This window comes from Anoplopoma fimbria, chromosome 8 (genome assembly GCF_027596085.1).
Source record: "Anoplopoma fimbria isolate UVic2021 breed Golden Eagle Sablefish chromosome 8, Afim_UVic_2022, whole genome shotgun sequence".
NCBI lineage: Eukaryota > Metazoa > Chordata > Actinopteri > Perciformes > Anoplopomatidae > Anoplopoma > Anoplopoma fimbria.
In genome coordinates, this window is record NC_072456.1 from 7676671 (window position 1) to 7689726 (window position 13056).

At 40.1% G+C, this 13056-nt stretch overlaps 1 protein-coding gene across 1 annotated transcript in view; it reads right to left on the minus strand.

The window, feature by feature from the left end:
- nos1apa (nitric oxide synthase 1 (neuronal) adaptor protein a) overlaps window positions 1-13056 on the minus strand; it is a 138561-nt gene that overhangs the window by 25670 nt on the left and 99835 nt on the right. Inside the window, exons 6-7 of the mRNA XM_054603012.1 lie at window positions 11864-11999; window positions 6217-6386 (exon numbers count right to left, since the gene is read on the minus strand). Of these exons, the coding sequence (XP_054458987.1) occupies window positions 6217-6386; window positions 11864-11999 (306 nt within the window). The remainder of the gene's footprint in view (window positions 1-6216; window positions 6387-11863; window positions 12000-13056) is intronic.

Sequence of the window (13056 nt, forward strand, 5' to 3'; positions counted from 1 at the left end):
TCTAGATTGATGGCTGCGTAATGTGTATCAACACATCCCTTTACAAATCACACAAACGGGGAAACTGTGATATCTACCATTTCATGTTTAACTACACTTCCTTCCCACACCTCCCACCTTCCTCCTACACAAGTCCTCCATGTCATCATCACACTGTTGTCCTGAGGCCAGGTGAGCAATCATAGTACGTGTGAAAGCAACATTCAGGATGATTACTGTCTCACTGGATAAAAGGAATGACTACCTGAGCTTTAAACAGACAGGAACACACATTCATACTTTGGTACTTACACTCTGTAGTGCACTGGGCTCATGTTCAGAAGCTGTTTACTGGTGATGCAGTGCATCCCCATAATTTTTAAGTTGTCAGTTATCTATTTGCATACCAATTTCTCAACTAATCCCATTAATCCAATTAAACAAATTCTTTATTGAAGAGAGAAAGCAACATTTAGTAATACAAAAAATGCACGATGAAGACAATCAGTGATAACGTCCAATGGAGCAGCACTTTGCAGAAGCATAGCAAAAAGACGAATCAACTCAATTGTAACATCCTCACTGCTTCTTTTCACCAATACTAAACAAGAACTGGAATGATCTGTTTTTAAGATATGAATTACACTGGATATAAATACAATCTTCAAGAGAATAAACCAAGCTGGAGCGTTTATTTAACTTTTATACAACTAGGGACTAAAAGTATGAACTTCATACTGGACCAGGGTGTTGGACAGACTGAATGAACTAACAATGACACATCAACGGATGATGAGACAACGGCCCAAATGTGTAAAAGGCCCCGCAGCCTCCTACATAGGTGCAAAATATGAGGAAAATATTCAGTCTTTCACATCTCGTTCAGTGACATGTAGTGTAGGCAGTGTGACTCAGACAGATCAACACTGACACACCTCTGCACAGATATTATACTAAATATGACAGAAAAAATAGGAACCATCAAAGGACAACTGAGATGTAGGCTCTTTTTATCCAGAGAAAATCTGCTTTTCTGATTTCAATTCCTTTACTCATTTTACAGTATGTTAATGACACTGTGGTCTCAGGATGCTGCACACAGAGACAGAAATAAACTATTTCATAATAATATCATATATATTTTCAAGAAGTTTCCTGGAAATAACTTTGTTAGTTGCGTAAATTTGAATTTAGTTGATTAAAAAGCTGAATTCAAACAAAATAAAATGTTATTTAACTATTAATTCATTATTTTAAACTTCTCCATACTATATATGTTGCATCTTATATATTTGCCTGAAGAAAATTTCCATCCGACCTGCAGTGAAGTAACTAAATCACTCTTTACGTTACTCTAACACTCAATTTAAATGAAATTATTGGAAAGAGACATACTTGGTAAATATCGACCCAGAAAATGGAGTGTTGTAAAAAACTAATTCTGGATTGAGTCGCGAGGGCAGCAGCCCCATAACGTAGATGGACTGATAAATCGAGTTTTGCCTTGCCTTGAGAGCTGTATTTCCAAATTCTGGCAAATATTTTCTTTGCCGTTTCTTGAAAACTGCAAAAAAAATGTATAATTGCCCACGCCAGCTTTCTGACTCTGATCAAGACCAGGAGCAAAAAAACACGACATCCTTTGTTTTAAATGAGCTCAGTGACTTTCCAACAAGAAATGTTAACAGTCAAACAGAGGACCCCTGACCCCTTGGGCTCCTAGCCCTGTACCCGGTAGGCCTGCTCCGTAATCCCTCCATGTAAGGTTATGATAGTCTAAAAGAATTGAGGCACACTAATGAGGGGACATGGGGAAAAATAAAAGAGAGAGTGCTGGCAGTGGAGTAGTGCCTGTAGCACTACACTCATGGATCAGAGTGTTTACACCTGCCTGACAGCAACTGAAAGTAGGCCCGAGGCAAAACCTCTATCTGAGCATTTGTTGTACAGCCTCTCTTTAATGCACACATGCCCATGTGTACACACTAATTCCCCTTCTCTCTCTCTCTATCTAATTCAAACATAAAAAAAGCATTTCCTTACAACAAAAACATGTGTAGCCTCTTGAAATGTGTAAAATGCAGTTATCTCTAAACTGTGACTTTTGCCTTTCCAATTTGTAGTTTAGTTACGCTCTGATCTCTTCGCTCCTCTGATACTGGAGGCAAACCTTTTAAAATTAAACGTCCTGACTCAACCTCATGGACACAAAGCTAAAAGGTAGGATTGATGTGTGCTCAGAGAGTCCTGCGGGATCGTTTGAACGCAGGGCACCGAGGGATTTGTCAGTCTAACGGGAGCTGACTGGAAAAGAATGAACTTTAACACTCACAGGCTGCTTTCCCTTTCATGAGCTTCCAGGGAAACCCTGTAGTGAATCAAATCCCTCCTCTCCGGGAAATACACACACGGTTTTGTAATAAAAAATGCATACACATGGGCACAAACGTAAAGGCACACACATCTTAATCAATGCTACCTTCCCCCACTTCTCCCTGCAGATTCCCATTTAATCTGTAACACTGTCAAGAGTGACAAATGTGTCAAATAAAAATATACTGAAAGAATAGATGTACTGCAAAAGTAGCTACACAAACTGTAACACACACTTCCTCCAATGACCTGAGAATAGAGGTCATTGCTGAGAGCTCGTTGTTTCAGTGATTTCACGCCGTGTTGCTTTCAATCAGGGGCAGTAATGAAAGGTCATATAACTCAAACGTTAATGGGGCCCAGGGACTGTTAAACAGCTGAATAGCTTGGTTTTGTAACTCTGATTTAGGACCCAAAATGGCTCTCAAAGTCTTGGGCTGGTGAGTCTCCATTTGGTGACTTGATAGGTATGTTTCGGTGAGCTTGGAGCATAAGGTGACATATGTAACCTTCTCATTTGTTTCCTGATGAAAAAGGTTTAATAAACTCTGGAGTGCTGCCTACAGTAACTGCCTGCCTGTTAATTATTCACCATTAACATAGATTGCCTAAGGAACTGCCTAATTACCCAGAGTTAACTACAGATCAGAGCTTTTCCTGCAAATAGGAATATTTGACACTTTAAGGGGGAAGGAGAACAAGAAAAACTGAAAAACTAAAACTTCCTGTGAATTAGTTTTTGGTATATCTGACAAAGAGTTGGACTTGGCAACTCTGTAACTGGCTAAGTGGCAGAAACACACCACAACATTGTGTTGTTTGTGCTGACAAATATGTCCACAGCTGAACTGGAAAAAATTGTTCATGCCTTTATCTCATACCGTCTTGACCGAAGCAATTGTCTTCTCACCTGCCTTAGCAAGGCTTCTCTAAATCACCTACAAGTGGTCCAAAATGCTTCTGCCAAGCTTTTGATCGAGCCCTCCAAAAAGTCCTCCAAAAAGTCTCACGACTCCACTTTTGACTTTTTACAAACCGGCTTCCTATCAAATGTAGAATCCAGTTCAAGATTGTACTTGACATGTAGAGCATTGCGTGGTCAACGCCTGCTTTCATTAAAGATCTACTGCAGCCCTTCATCAGCAGCAGGTCTATGAGGTCCTCTGCTAAGGTTTGTTGGTTGTTTCTTTCTTCAGACTATAGTTTTTCAGTTGAAGCTCCTAACTTTGGTACCCCCCTTGGACTTAATATCTGTGGACACCGTGGACCCATCGGTTTAGAATAGCTTTGGTTTGTTTATTTAGTGTCTGCTGTCTTTAGCTGGATGTCTGCATTCCATGTTCGTTGTTTGGTATTTACTCGTTAGTTTATTTTCGTTGTAGGGCATTTCGTTTTTTATACGTCCCCTGAGATAATGATTGCAACTCTGCCCTCAAAAACAGCTTTTCTCTAGCGATACATCTTAGTAAATAGCTTTTATTCTGGTAAGACAACAGCTTCCTTTTTGAGCAACCCATCTGACATGATGTGTTATTTCTCATATTAATTATCTTTTTTTTCTGTTAACCTATAAAGTTTGGTAACAACATACCAATTCAAATTAAATGAAGACCAACTTGAATAAAACTTGCAGCGTAGAGCAAATACCGTGTGATGTCAGCTCATCTTCCGACATATTTTCTACAAGATATGATTAAATACTACTGATCCTCCTTTTCTAATACATTGTGGGAGGAATGTAATTGCTGAACAAAGAACAGAACTTTGATGCCAGAGACCAAAGATCAAAGCTTCGTACCTCTGCACACCTTCCGAATGGCTGTGGAAAGTAGCTGTCATTAGTAAATTTGCTATTTCAGAAACGAAAAAAAAAAATAAATGTAGATGCAGCCCCACAATTCCACCGTCACAAAGAGTTATATTAGACTAATAACACACTTTGGCAAGGTTAGGGAAAGATTGTGGATTTGGTTAAAGTCTTTCAAAAGCCAGTGTCTTGACTTGTGCTTCAACTTTTCCAATATATAACCAAAACCATCTTTGCTGACATAACAATGTTAATTGCACTTTATATCAACACAAATGCGAATATTGCGTTGACAGTGTTGCATCTTGAAATTGTGAAATTGCAATCCTGTCTCCAAATGGATTGTTAATGGAAGAAAATGTTGCAAAAAACAACAAACAGAAACATAAAAATGAGAATGAGAATACTATTTTGTAAGGCACAAAACAAATCCAATACCTCACTAAGCAAAGCCAGGTGGTGGGAAACATAATAAATATAATCATTATTCCACATTGTTGCCAAATTGATGCAGAGCCAAAGGTCTCAAGGCAAAGAGTAGTGTAATAACACAATGCTACACCATCTCTTTGCCCTCATCATGCCGTGTCGTCCTCCCACTGCTGCCTCCAAGCCGAAAGACAATTATACCCTTGGACTGCATACAACTGTAAATCCCAGTAAACAACAGCTACTACGCTGCTTTGCCAGCTGAGCCAGACAGCCACGCTCACACACCTCCCGACAGGATAGAGAGCATTTCTCTGGTTGTTATTTAACTGCTGTTGGTGGCTTTCCACAAGCCACAGAGCAATCTGACTGAGCTGCATCAAATCTCTCGACACTATTAGATCGCACAAACACGAACATGTGAACTGGTCCGACTAGCGAAGGAGTCTTGGAAAAATAGTTTTCTCATTTCAGGCCTCGAGGTAATCTTGGAAATAAGAAAGCAGCAATAAATAAAACTAGAAAAACTGAAAGCTCAGGGGTCAGTCTGACCTGGATCGACAGAACAGGTATTTGGTTTTCTGCCAGGTTTCCTGCAAGGTTTCCACGCCTTAACGTGAACTGACTCTAGATGTTGATGCACAGTTACATTTTTATAGCCGTCCTTGTGCGGACCTTTCCTTCCTCAAATGTTCCCTTTTTTTATGCACTTGTTTGGTGACGCTGGCTGGAAGATTAAACACTTAATCAATTAATTGAATCCATCTGCAGTCAATCTCCTTAACCGCCTACAGTCTTATTTTCACACATTAAATTGTGATTTGCCTATCTAAAGACATATGTTTTCTAGCTGAGCTTTGACCTTTGATTAACAAGTTGACAGCCAGTCAAACTAATGTTAACAGTAGACAATATGGAGCATGTTGGAAAGAAGCAAGAAAGTCAGATATTAGAAACATGAAAGCTAACATTACCTGTCAAAAAAGTGTCCTTAGTTGCTAATCAAGAACAAAATAAGAATACATTTCTTGGACTTTGAGTTCAAAAAGTGTGTATTGACACATGTTGTTATAAAAAAAAAAAATGTAATCTTTCTAGTGTGATGAGTGCTTCCGGCAGTTACCAGTCATAAACATTGCCTTTTTGAAGGTTAAGTAGTAATCATAGCTCCCAGTCTCAGCACAAAACTGATGGAAATGATTGATACTAGCTAGTGAAACTGGGACTGGGTTCTAAAGTTTGAATATTCCAGCAAATGTGCAAAATCCAAACAACGCTTTGAAATTTGACTGACTAATGCACTTTTTTGTGCGATTGATAAAGTAATCCAATGCTGACAGACGTGTAAAGAAGTTATTGGCAAAGCTAAAATATCTCATACCATTTCTAGTGATCTGAAATAGGTTTTGTATGCTTGCAATTTCTGCTCAGTTTTACATTTTACTTAACTACACACACACACTTAATATTTTCTTAGTGTGTAGCCAATTTTAGACATTCATTGTTAACAGCCACTGCCCTGCCATGTTGATGCCAAACATCGAGTTCATCACAAGGAGATTTGAAATAATCCTCTGTTGGGCAGAGGTAAAAAAAACACACACATACATCATCATGGTATGATTTACCTTGCTCTCTTCGGGGTTCAGGTCAGGGGACTTGGCTTTGGCGTCCAGATCAGTCACCCCTCTATCAGGGTTCAACTCCTCTGCTGCAGACACCTGGATCGCGTCCTCCGCATCGATATCCGTCTCCTCGCTGACGGTCGGCGTCTTCTCGGCGCCCGTCAGCTCCCGAGCTGAGCCGAGGAAAGTACATACACATACAGGTGGATAAGCACGCACGCCTGCATACACACATGTAGGCATGAACATGGCCACACGCACACATGGGCGGACACACATGAATACACGCCAGTAAGAAACATTATCCACAGAATCACAGTATGCTTTATGCACTCTTAAGCAAAGAGCTATAATACAATGCAAATACAAATATAACACAATGCTGCAAAACACCCTCTTGTTTCTTGGGAGCTCCCACTTTGTGTTTTGAGTTTTTAATTAGTGCTCTCATTAATGTTAATACATTTTTAATGGGACAAATTGGACAGGATTGGATACAGACTGTGTTTTTGCTGAAGCAGTAAACACTAACAATGGAGATCAACAATATTGCCTGTGTATGAGACAAAAATCTGTGCAGACTGCGACAAAACAGCTGATGAGGGTTTATTTTATTCTTTAAACTTTGGCAAAGGTAACCATCCAATTCAGTACATAAAGCCCGAAAGCTGCTAAAATTTTTTTGCAGATGAATACATTGACACCCTTGAAAATGAGTCTCTCTGTAGGGAACCACACATTCAGTCTATTAATACAGTTATCTTACATTTTTAAATATTCCATAAAAAAAAAGGCTAATGTCTGGCAAAAGGTCCCATGTTGATTTCACTAAATGGATGCTGAAAAGCTCCTCAGAACCCTAAGACTGTCTTTTCCTTCAGCAGTCAGAATCTTGTTGAATATTTAACATTTCATTTCTATTTGCCTCACTAGGCAAATCACCAGAAAAAAACTTGGTTGTCACAGTTGGAACACTTCTTCCCTGACAACAAAGCCTGAGGTTGTGTATCATCAAAGTAAATGTTACAACATGGGAATTGTAGGTGCCAGTGGTCTAGTTATCATGTTTTTTTTGTTAAGGCATAGTTATTGACAACGGCCCTCTAGATAAAATTGCCTTTGCTTCGTGGCAACTTGACTGTACTAGAAATATAAGATTGCACTTGGAGCCACTGGGGCCAGGCTTACTTAAGCTATTTCTAGCTAGAATAAATGGCGGTTACAAACATTCACATTCACTACCTCTCACACAGCCCCATGCCGCAAGTTTCATTAAAAAAGCAATCATTTTAAAAACATAGAAACTACTCAAAAGCAGAATTGGGCAATGCTTGGTGCTCACTCGAGGATTTTTTTCAAATCTCAACTGATTTAAAAAAAGGAAGAAGACCCCACACAAAACAACAGACTTAAATTACTTTTTGTGTTACAAATTTTAGTCGTAGACGTTTTTGACTTCGCTCTAGCATGGATCACTAGAACGTTTGCAAGTATGCAACAGCCGGTTGGTAATGCTTCCCGGTCAGATCGCTCTTATTAGCTAATAAGGGTTTTTGCTCAACATTCCATTGCTGTTCCTCTCATTTAACAGTATTTCAAAGACAATTCGATATAGAGGACACTCTTAGTTCCTCATAATTAAAGGAAATAGAAAATTGGGTCAATGTTAACTCACTCACTCCAAATCTGAGTGAGTATTCAATGGACTTTTCTGTCTGTATCTGGTACTTCTTTCTTTCATCTTCATTGCCACTCAAGCTGAAGCGTCCTCTTCATCCGCGCCTTCAACCACTCACCTCTACTGTCCATCCCACATGCGACTTCGAGCATTCCTCTTGTTACATTTTTACTCCCCTTCTTCCTTCTGTGCAGCCTGCCATAACTGCTGTCCTCCCCCTTCACTTAAACCTCATGCTTGATAACCTGCTGCCAGCACTACCCTCACCTCTTTCTCCATTACCACTCCTTTTCCTCCACCGTTCTACCCAGCTATCAGCACTGTGCTGTTTTGCCCTTCCTCTTACCTTTTGTTGCTGACATGTGTTCCGCCTTTTAAAGGTTATGTGTCATGTATGCAGTCTATGTTATTGCTCTTGTTTCAGATCCATCACCTAATTTGCCTTTTATAAGTGTATTTTTCTAATCTTATATTTTGTTGGTATTTTTGCCTTTATTTAAAAGCTAATAGTGGATATAGACAGGAAACATGTGAAGGGAGAGGGTAATGACGTTGGGGTTATGTAGTAGTATATTAGGTTGGATTCTGAGCAACACTAATGGGCTCTTGGAATGTTTGTTTGTGTTAGTATAAGGCTGCATCGCACTCACAGCCAAACCCCAAACACACTATCCACATTGAAATGAATGGAAGGACTGGCATTTTATGGCAACGCCTGTTTTGGTGTAAATGCAGCATTATACTGTTAGTATATCTAATCTGTGCAATATACTTTATTGCTAATATGCTGTTCTGACTTGTTTTTCTCACTAGTACCTTCTGATGCATGGATTATTAAATAATAAACAATATTAAACTAAAATTAAAAACCAATGAAAGTGAAATGATCTGCCTTATTTAAGCTACTGGCATTTAGAAAATTACTTAAACAAGTGGGATTCCATTGGAAACATTTGTAAGGAAAAAAAATAATTATGAGTGAACTGAATGAGTCTAAAAAATATGTTCATAGGACTTTTTTCTATTAACATTTCTGAATATTGCTCATATGTCTGGTAGGCTTTAATTACTGTTCAGTACTAAGTGATCACTGAGCCGCTGAATGGAACTTCAAGCCTATGGCACTGTTGTTTCTCATGTTAATGTGAACTTGTAATGATAATATTCCACATTTTGACATTATTTCCCAGTGAGGCGGATTAATTAGTTTATTTATTAGTATTTTTATACAGTTATTTGTTTATTAATTAGATTAAATTGTTCATTCGTTGCAGCATTTAATACAATTGTGCTGAAACGCTGCACATGAATGTTCTTCTGAGAACAAAACATCACTTCCTCTGTACCTTCTGCCCCTTCCCCTTTTCTTCCGACTCCCTGCTGCTAAACCTATTTCTCTCCATGCCAACTGACCCTTGGCTAAGCCCCGCCCCCGCTGCCACCCCGTCAAGCTGTCAGAGCTACCATGGAGCCCACACTGTCACTAACTGCACTCCCTTAATATTTTTTTCAATTTTGGGGGAAAATAAAAGCAATTTCAGAAAGAAGCAGAAAGAGAGGTCTACAATATGCTCGTAATAGATATATCCATGATGTCAATTTGATGCAGCAGCAAAATCAGGTTCAAAAGATAAACACCTGTTACAATCATTAAAAAGCAGAAGCAGCATGTGTGGATATTCAGTCCCCTTCCGTAACTAGAGCAGCATAGATGTGCTAACGATAGTTAATGTTGTGCTAACGTGCGGTGATAATGTTAGCTACACATATTTTTACCGCTATTACCCATACCCCAGGCACAACATTTAACTGTGACTAGCTCAAAATCCACAAAAACAGCCTGAAAGTGACTTAAATCTGAAATGATTACATTAGAGTCTATTAAGCTCAGCCTTTTGGTTGTGGAACCCTGGTTGGATCTGGTTGATGCTATGCTAATGGCCAGTATGTGTTCGATGGCGTGACTTAGCCAAGGGTCAACTCACTTCTTCCTTTTACTCTTTTTCCCGCTCTTTCGTCCTTCAAGATCGCAAGCTCCATTCTGTTCTCATATCCATCACTTCGTCATCCTCCACATCAATATCCATGCTTTCCTCCAGCGTTCCGTTCCTCTAATCCGCTGTCTCCCGCTCTTCTATCCACTCTCCTTTCATTGCCATGATAATTAGGTCTCGAGATAAGCTCATTGGCTGTGCGTGAAGGCTCTTGTGTTGCTTAACACACCATGACAGGGAGCGTGTTGGTGTGTGTGTATAGGCCCCAGTTTGTATGCATGTGGGATCCTTCAGTTATGGGTGGATCTACAGTTATAATGTGTGGGTGATCGCTGGTCTCATTAGCATGTGAAAGAGAGCTGGTCTCTGGAGGGGGATGTGGAGATAACGTACCCCAGCCTGGCACTGTCAGATCAGGGTGGGGAGGGTGGCCAGTGCTGGCTGCTGTAACGACTGGAACGGGGGTGTGAAAGAGCTCCGATCTGGGAGGATTCCAACTGCTGAATCCCCACGTCTGTCCTCTCAGACCCCTCTCAGAGCCACGTGTCCCTGAGCTGCAGTGAGGACCATCCTGTCCAGGCACGAGGCAGCGGATAAAAGCAGCTCAGCCCACCAGTGTTGCTGTGTGGTGCCATTTTTCTTTGGATTGACTCATCCGTGACATTCGTTTCCAGCATCGCCCTCTTATGCTCTCCAACTTGGGCATGCAGGAACTAGTCGGTGTATGTGTGTGTGTAGACGTGAATAGTTTAGTCTGTTTGTGCTATCAGAGAACATATGATTGTGTGAGAGGTGTGTAGCTGTTTGTGCACGCTACTGAATGTTCTGTCAAGACTTCAGCTTTAGCATTACTTTTGGACATTAAATTAAATTAAATTAATAATACAAAAATGTAATTCCACCATGGCCTTGATGGTGAGGTTGCATATTTCTTTAGTTTATTCCATGACCTTAAAAATACCATTCCTTCCTGGTTTGTCCACCTTGTCTTTCTAAAGTGGTGAGGTATGCTCGGCATTAGTACTTGGCTGAGACCTTCTTCACATTGGGGTCAATGGACCTGAGCTTCGCCCTCCTATAACTCCATCTTTCTTTCTCATCCAAATCCAAAAAACCTACAACCCTCCCTCAAATTATTTAAAGGAACACTAAGGCTTGCTACAACTTTAGTTTTATTTAAGTTGCTTCGACCATCAGAATAATCCGTAATGACAACATTACTCAACAAAACAATTGCTGAGAACTTGAAACTTGGTGACATTGCTAAAAAGAAGTTCTATAGGGCAACACATTTGAGCTGTCTGACAATCAATAGGTGGTTTTCTGTCAGGCCACGTCTTTTTGGATTAAGATATTTGTATATTGATAATACAAAATATTATATGTGTTTATTTAACATGAGCCTTCCTGGAAAAGACCATATATTTAATTAGACAACTGTTTATCTTGTAACTATATTGATCACGAGATAAGATGGGTCAATAACTGTGTAATTCAGTTCAGCAGGTAAGTGTTTGATCACATTATATGTTCATAGTAATTGGTTGGAGCAGCATTTCAATGTAGGGGAAAAAGAAAACCTTCTGAATTGTTATAAGTTACAAACATTATTTACAACTACTCAGATGGATTATTTTTGTGACTATGCTATCCTTGCTCAATCTTTTCTCTTTAAGATAACATTATAAGAAAAACGTTCACTGCCATTGGTGGTCAGCTGGCAATAAGCAAAACACACTAGCTGATTCGCTACATAGCACAAGCTTGGAAACCACTGTCAGCTATGTGTCTCCTCTTGGACACCTCATTTTTTTGATGATAATTTTAGACACATTCACACATTTTTGCAGCTGCAACCCAATAAAACCCCTACCTCTTCCATCAGCACACCGAACACCATACCGTGACATCGACTCCACCCACACATGCCTGCCTGTCTAGTGTCTCTATTGTTGTACTTGTTCGTGTGTTTGTGTACCTGTGACAGAGGAGTCGTTGCCGTTCTTTTCGCTGTCCTCCTGTCCATCCGCGTTCTGCTGTGTATGCAGCAGACTCAGTTTATGACAAACTTCGAACGCCTGGCCGACTGTCCGAACAATACGCATGGCCTGACTCTGGATGGGTGGGAAAGAAAGACAAAAAACAAAATGCAGTTGTAATTCTCAGAACACAACTTGTACCACTTTTGTGTTGCCATTTGGTTCAAAACCATCAATACTTGGCAGTGTTTTTTAAGCCAAAGTTCAAACTTTTACTAAGAAATGCTGACTTTTTTTTTGTTGTCATTTCTTTGGAATAAGTTTCTGTAGATGGTGCTCTTCTCTTTGTAATTTTGCAACTCAGTTCTTCCAAACAGACCAGATAACTTTCAGGGGATATTCCCAGGAAATGTTGAAGTCCAGATGGTTTCCACTCTTGTCAGATGCAGTCTGGAAGTAGAGTTCCCCAGAAACATTTTTTGTTTTTGTTTTAAACAATAGGCAGGAAATGCAGTCGTTAATAAGCTATATAGGTCACAGAGTCCAACAACGTCACCTTATGATATTACACAATCAAGTTGTCTGTATCCAAACTCAGTGGAATATCACAATATCATTTCTATCTGACTGGATTCTTCCATTGTCCTCAGGTGCCAAGAGCTGGATATGTCTGCTTATCTCTTATCTGCCCGGCTCTGAAAAGGCAGGTCAAGTGAAAACAACTTAGGTGACTTCTGTCTGCTGTCAGCCCCCTCTTGACTGGCTTGTCGCAGTAGAGAGGCTGTAGAGGCAGAACAGACTTCATTTTAAAGCACTGAGGCCTAGCCTCCAAACACCACTTGTCCTCAGCTGAATGAGCAGTACAGATGTAGTCTGTCCGAAAAGCCAGACCAAAATCAAGACCCTGCCAAAGGACATCCGATCCTTCCTTGTCCTAGTTAAAACCTCTGCAGCAGTCTGAAGTAAGGATCGCTATCAGAGCAGTATGTGACCCTAGGCTTAGTATCAGATGAGAAATATAATATATTAGGCACATCTGGGTGTAACATTTAGAGCTTAAACTGGTTTTGACACAGTCTGATGTTCTGGTCCTTGGCACCCGTCCACAGATGTTTTGGGTTTTGAGATTCAGACAAACTCCACATATTTTCACTTTTCTGTACCGTGGTGAGGTTTGGCTGCAGTCATAGTG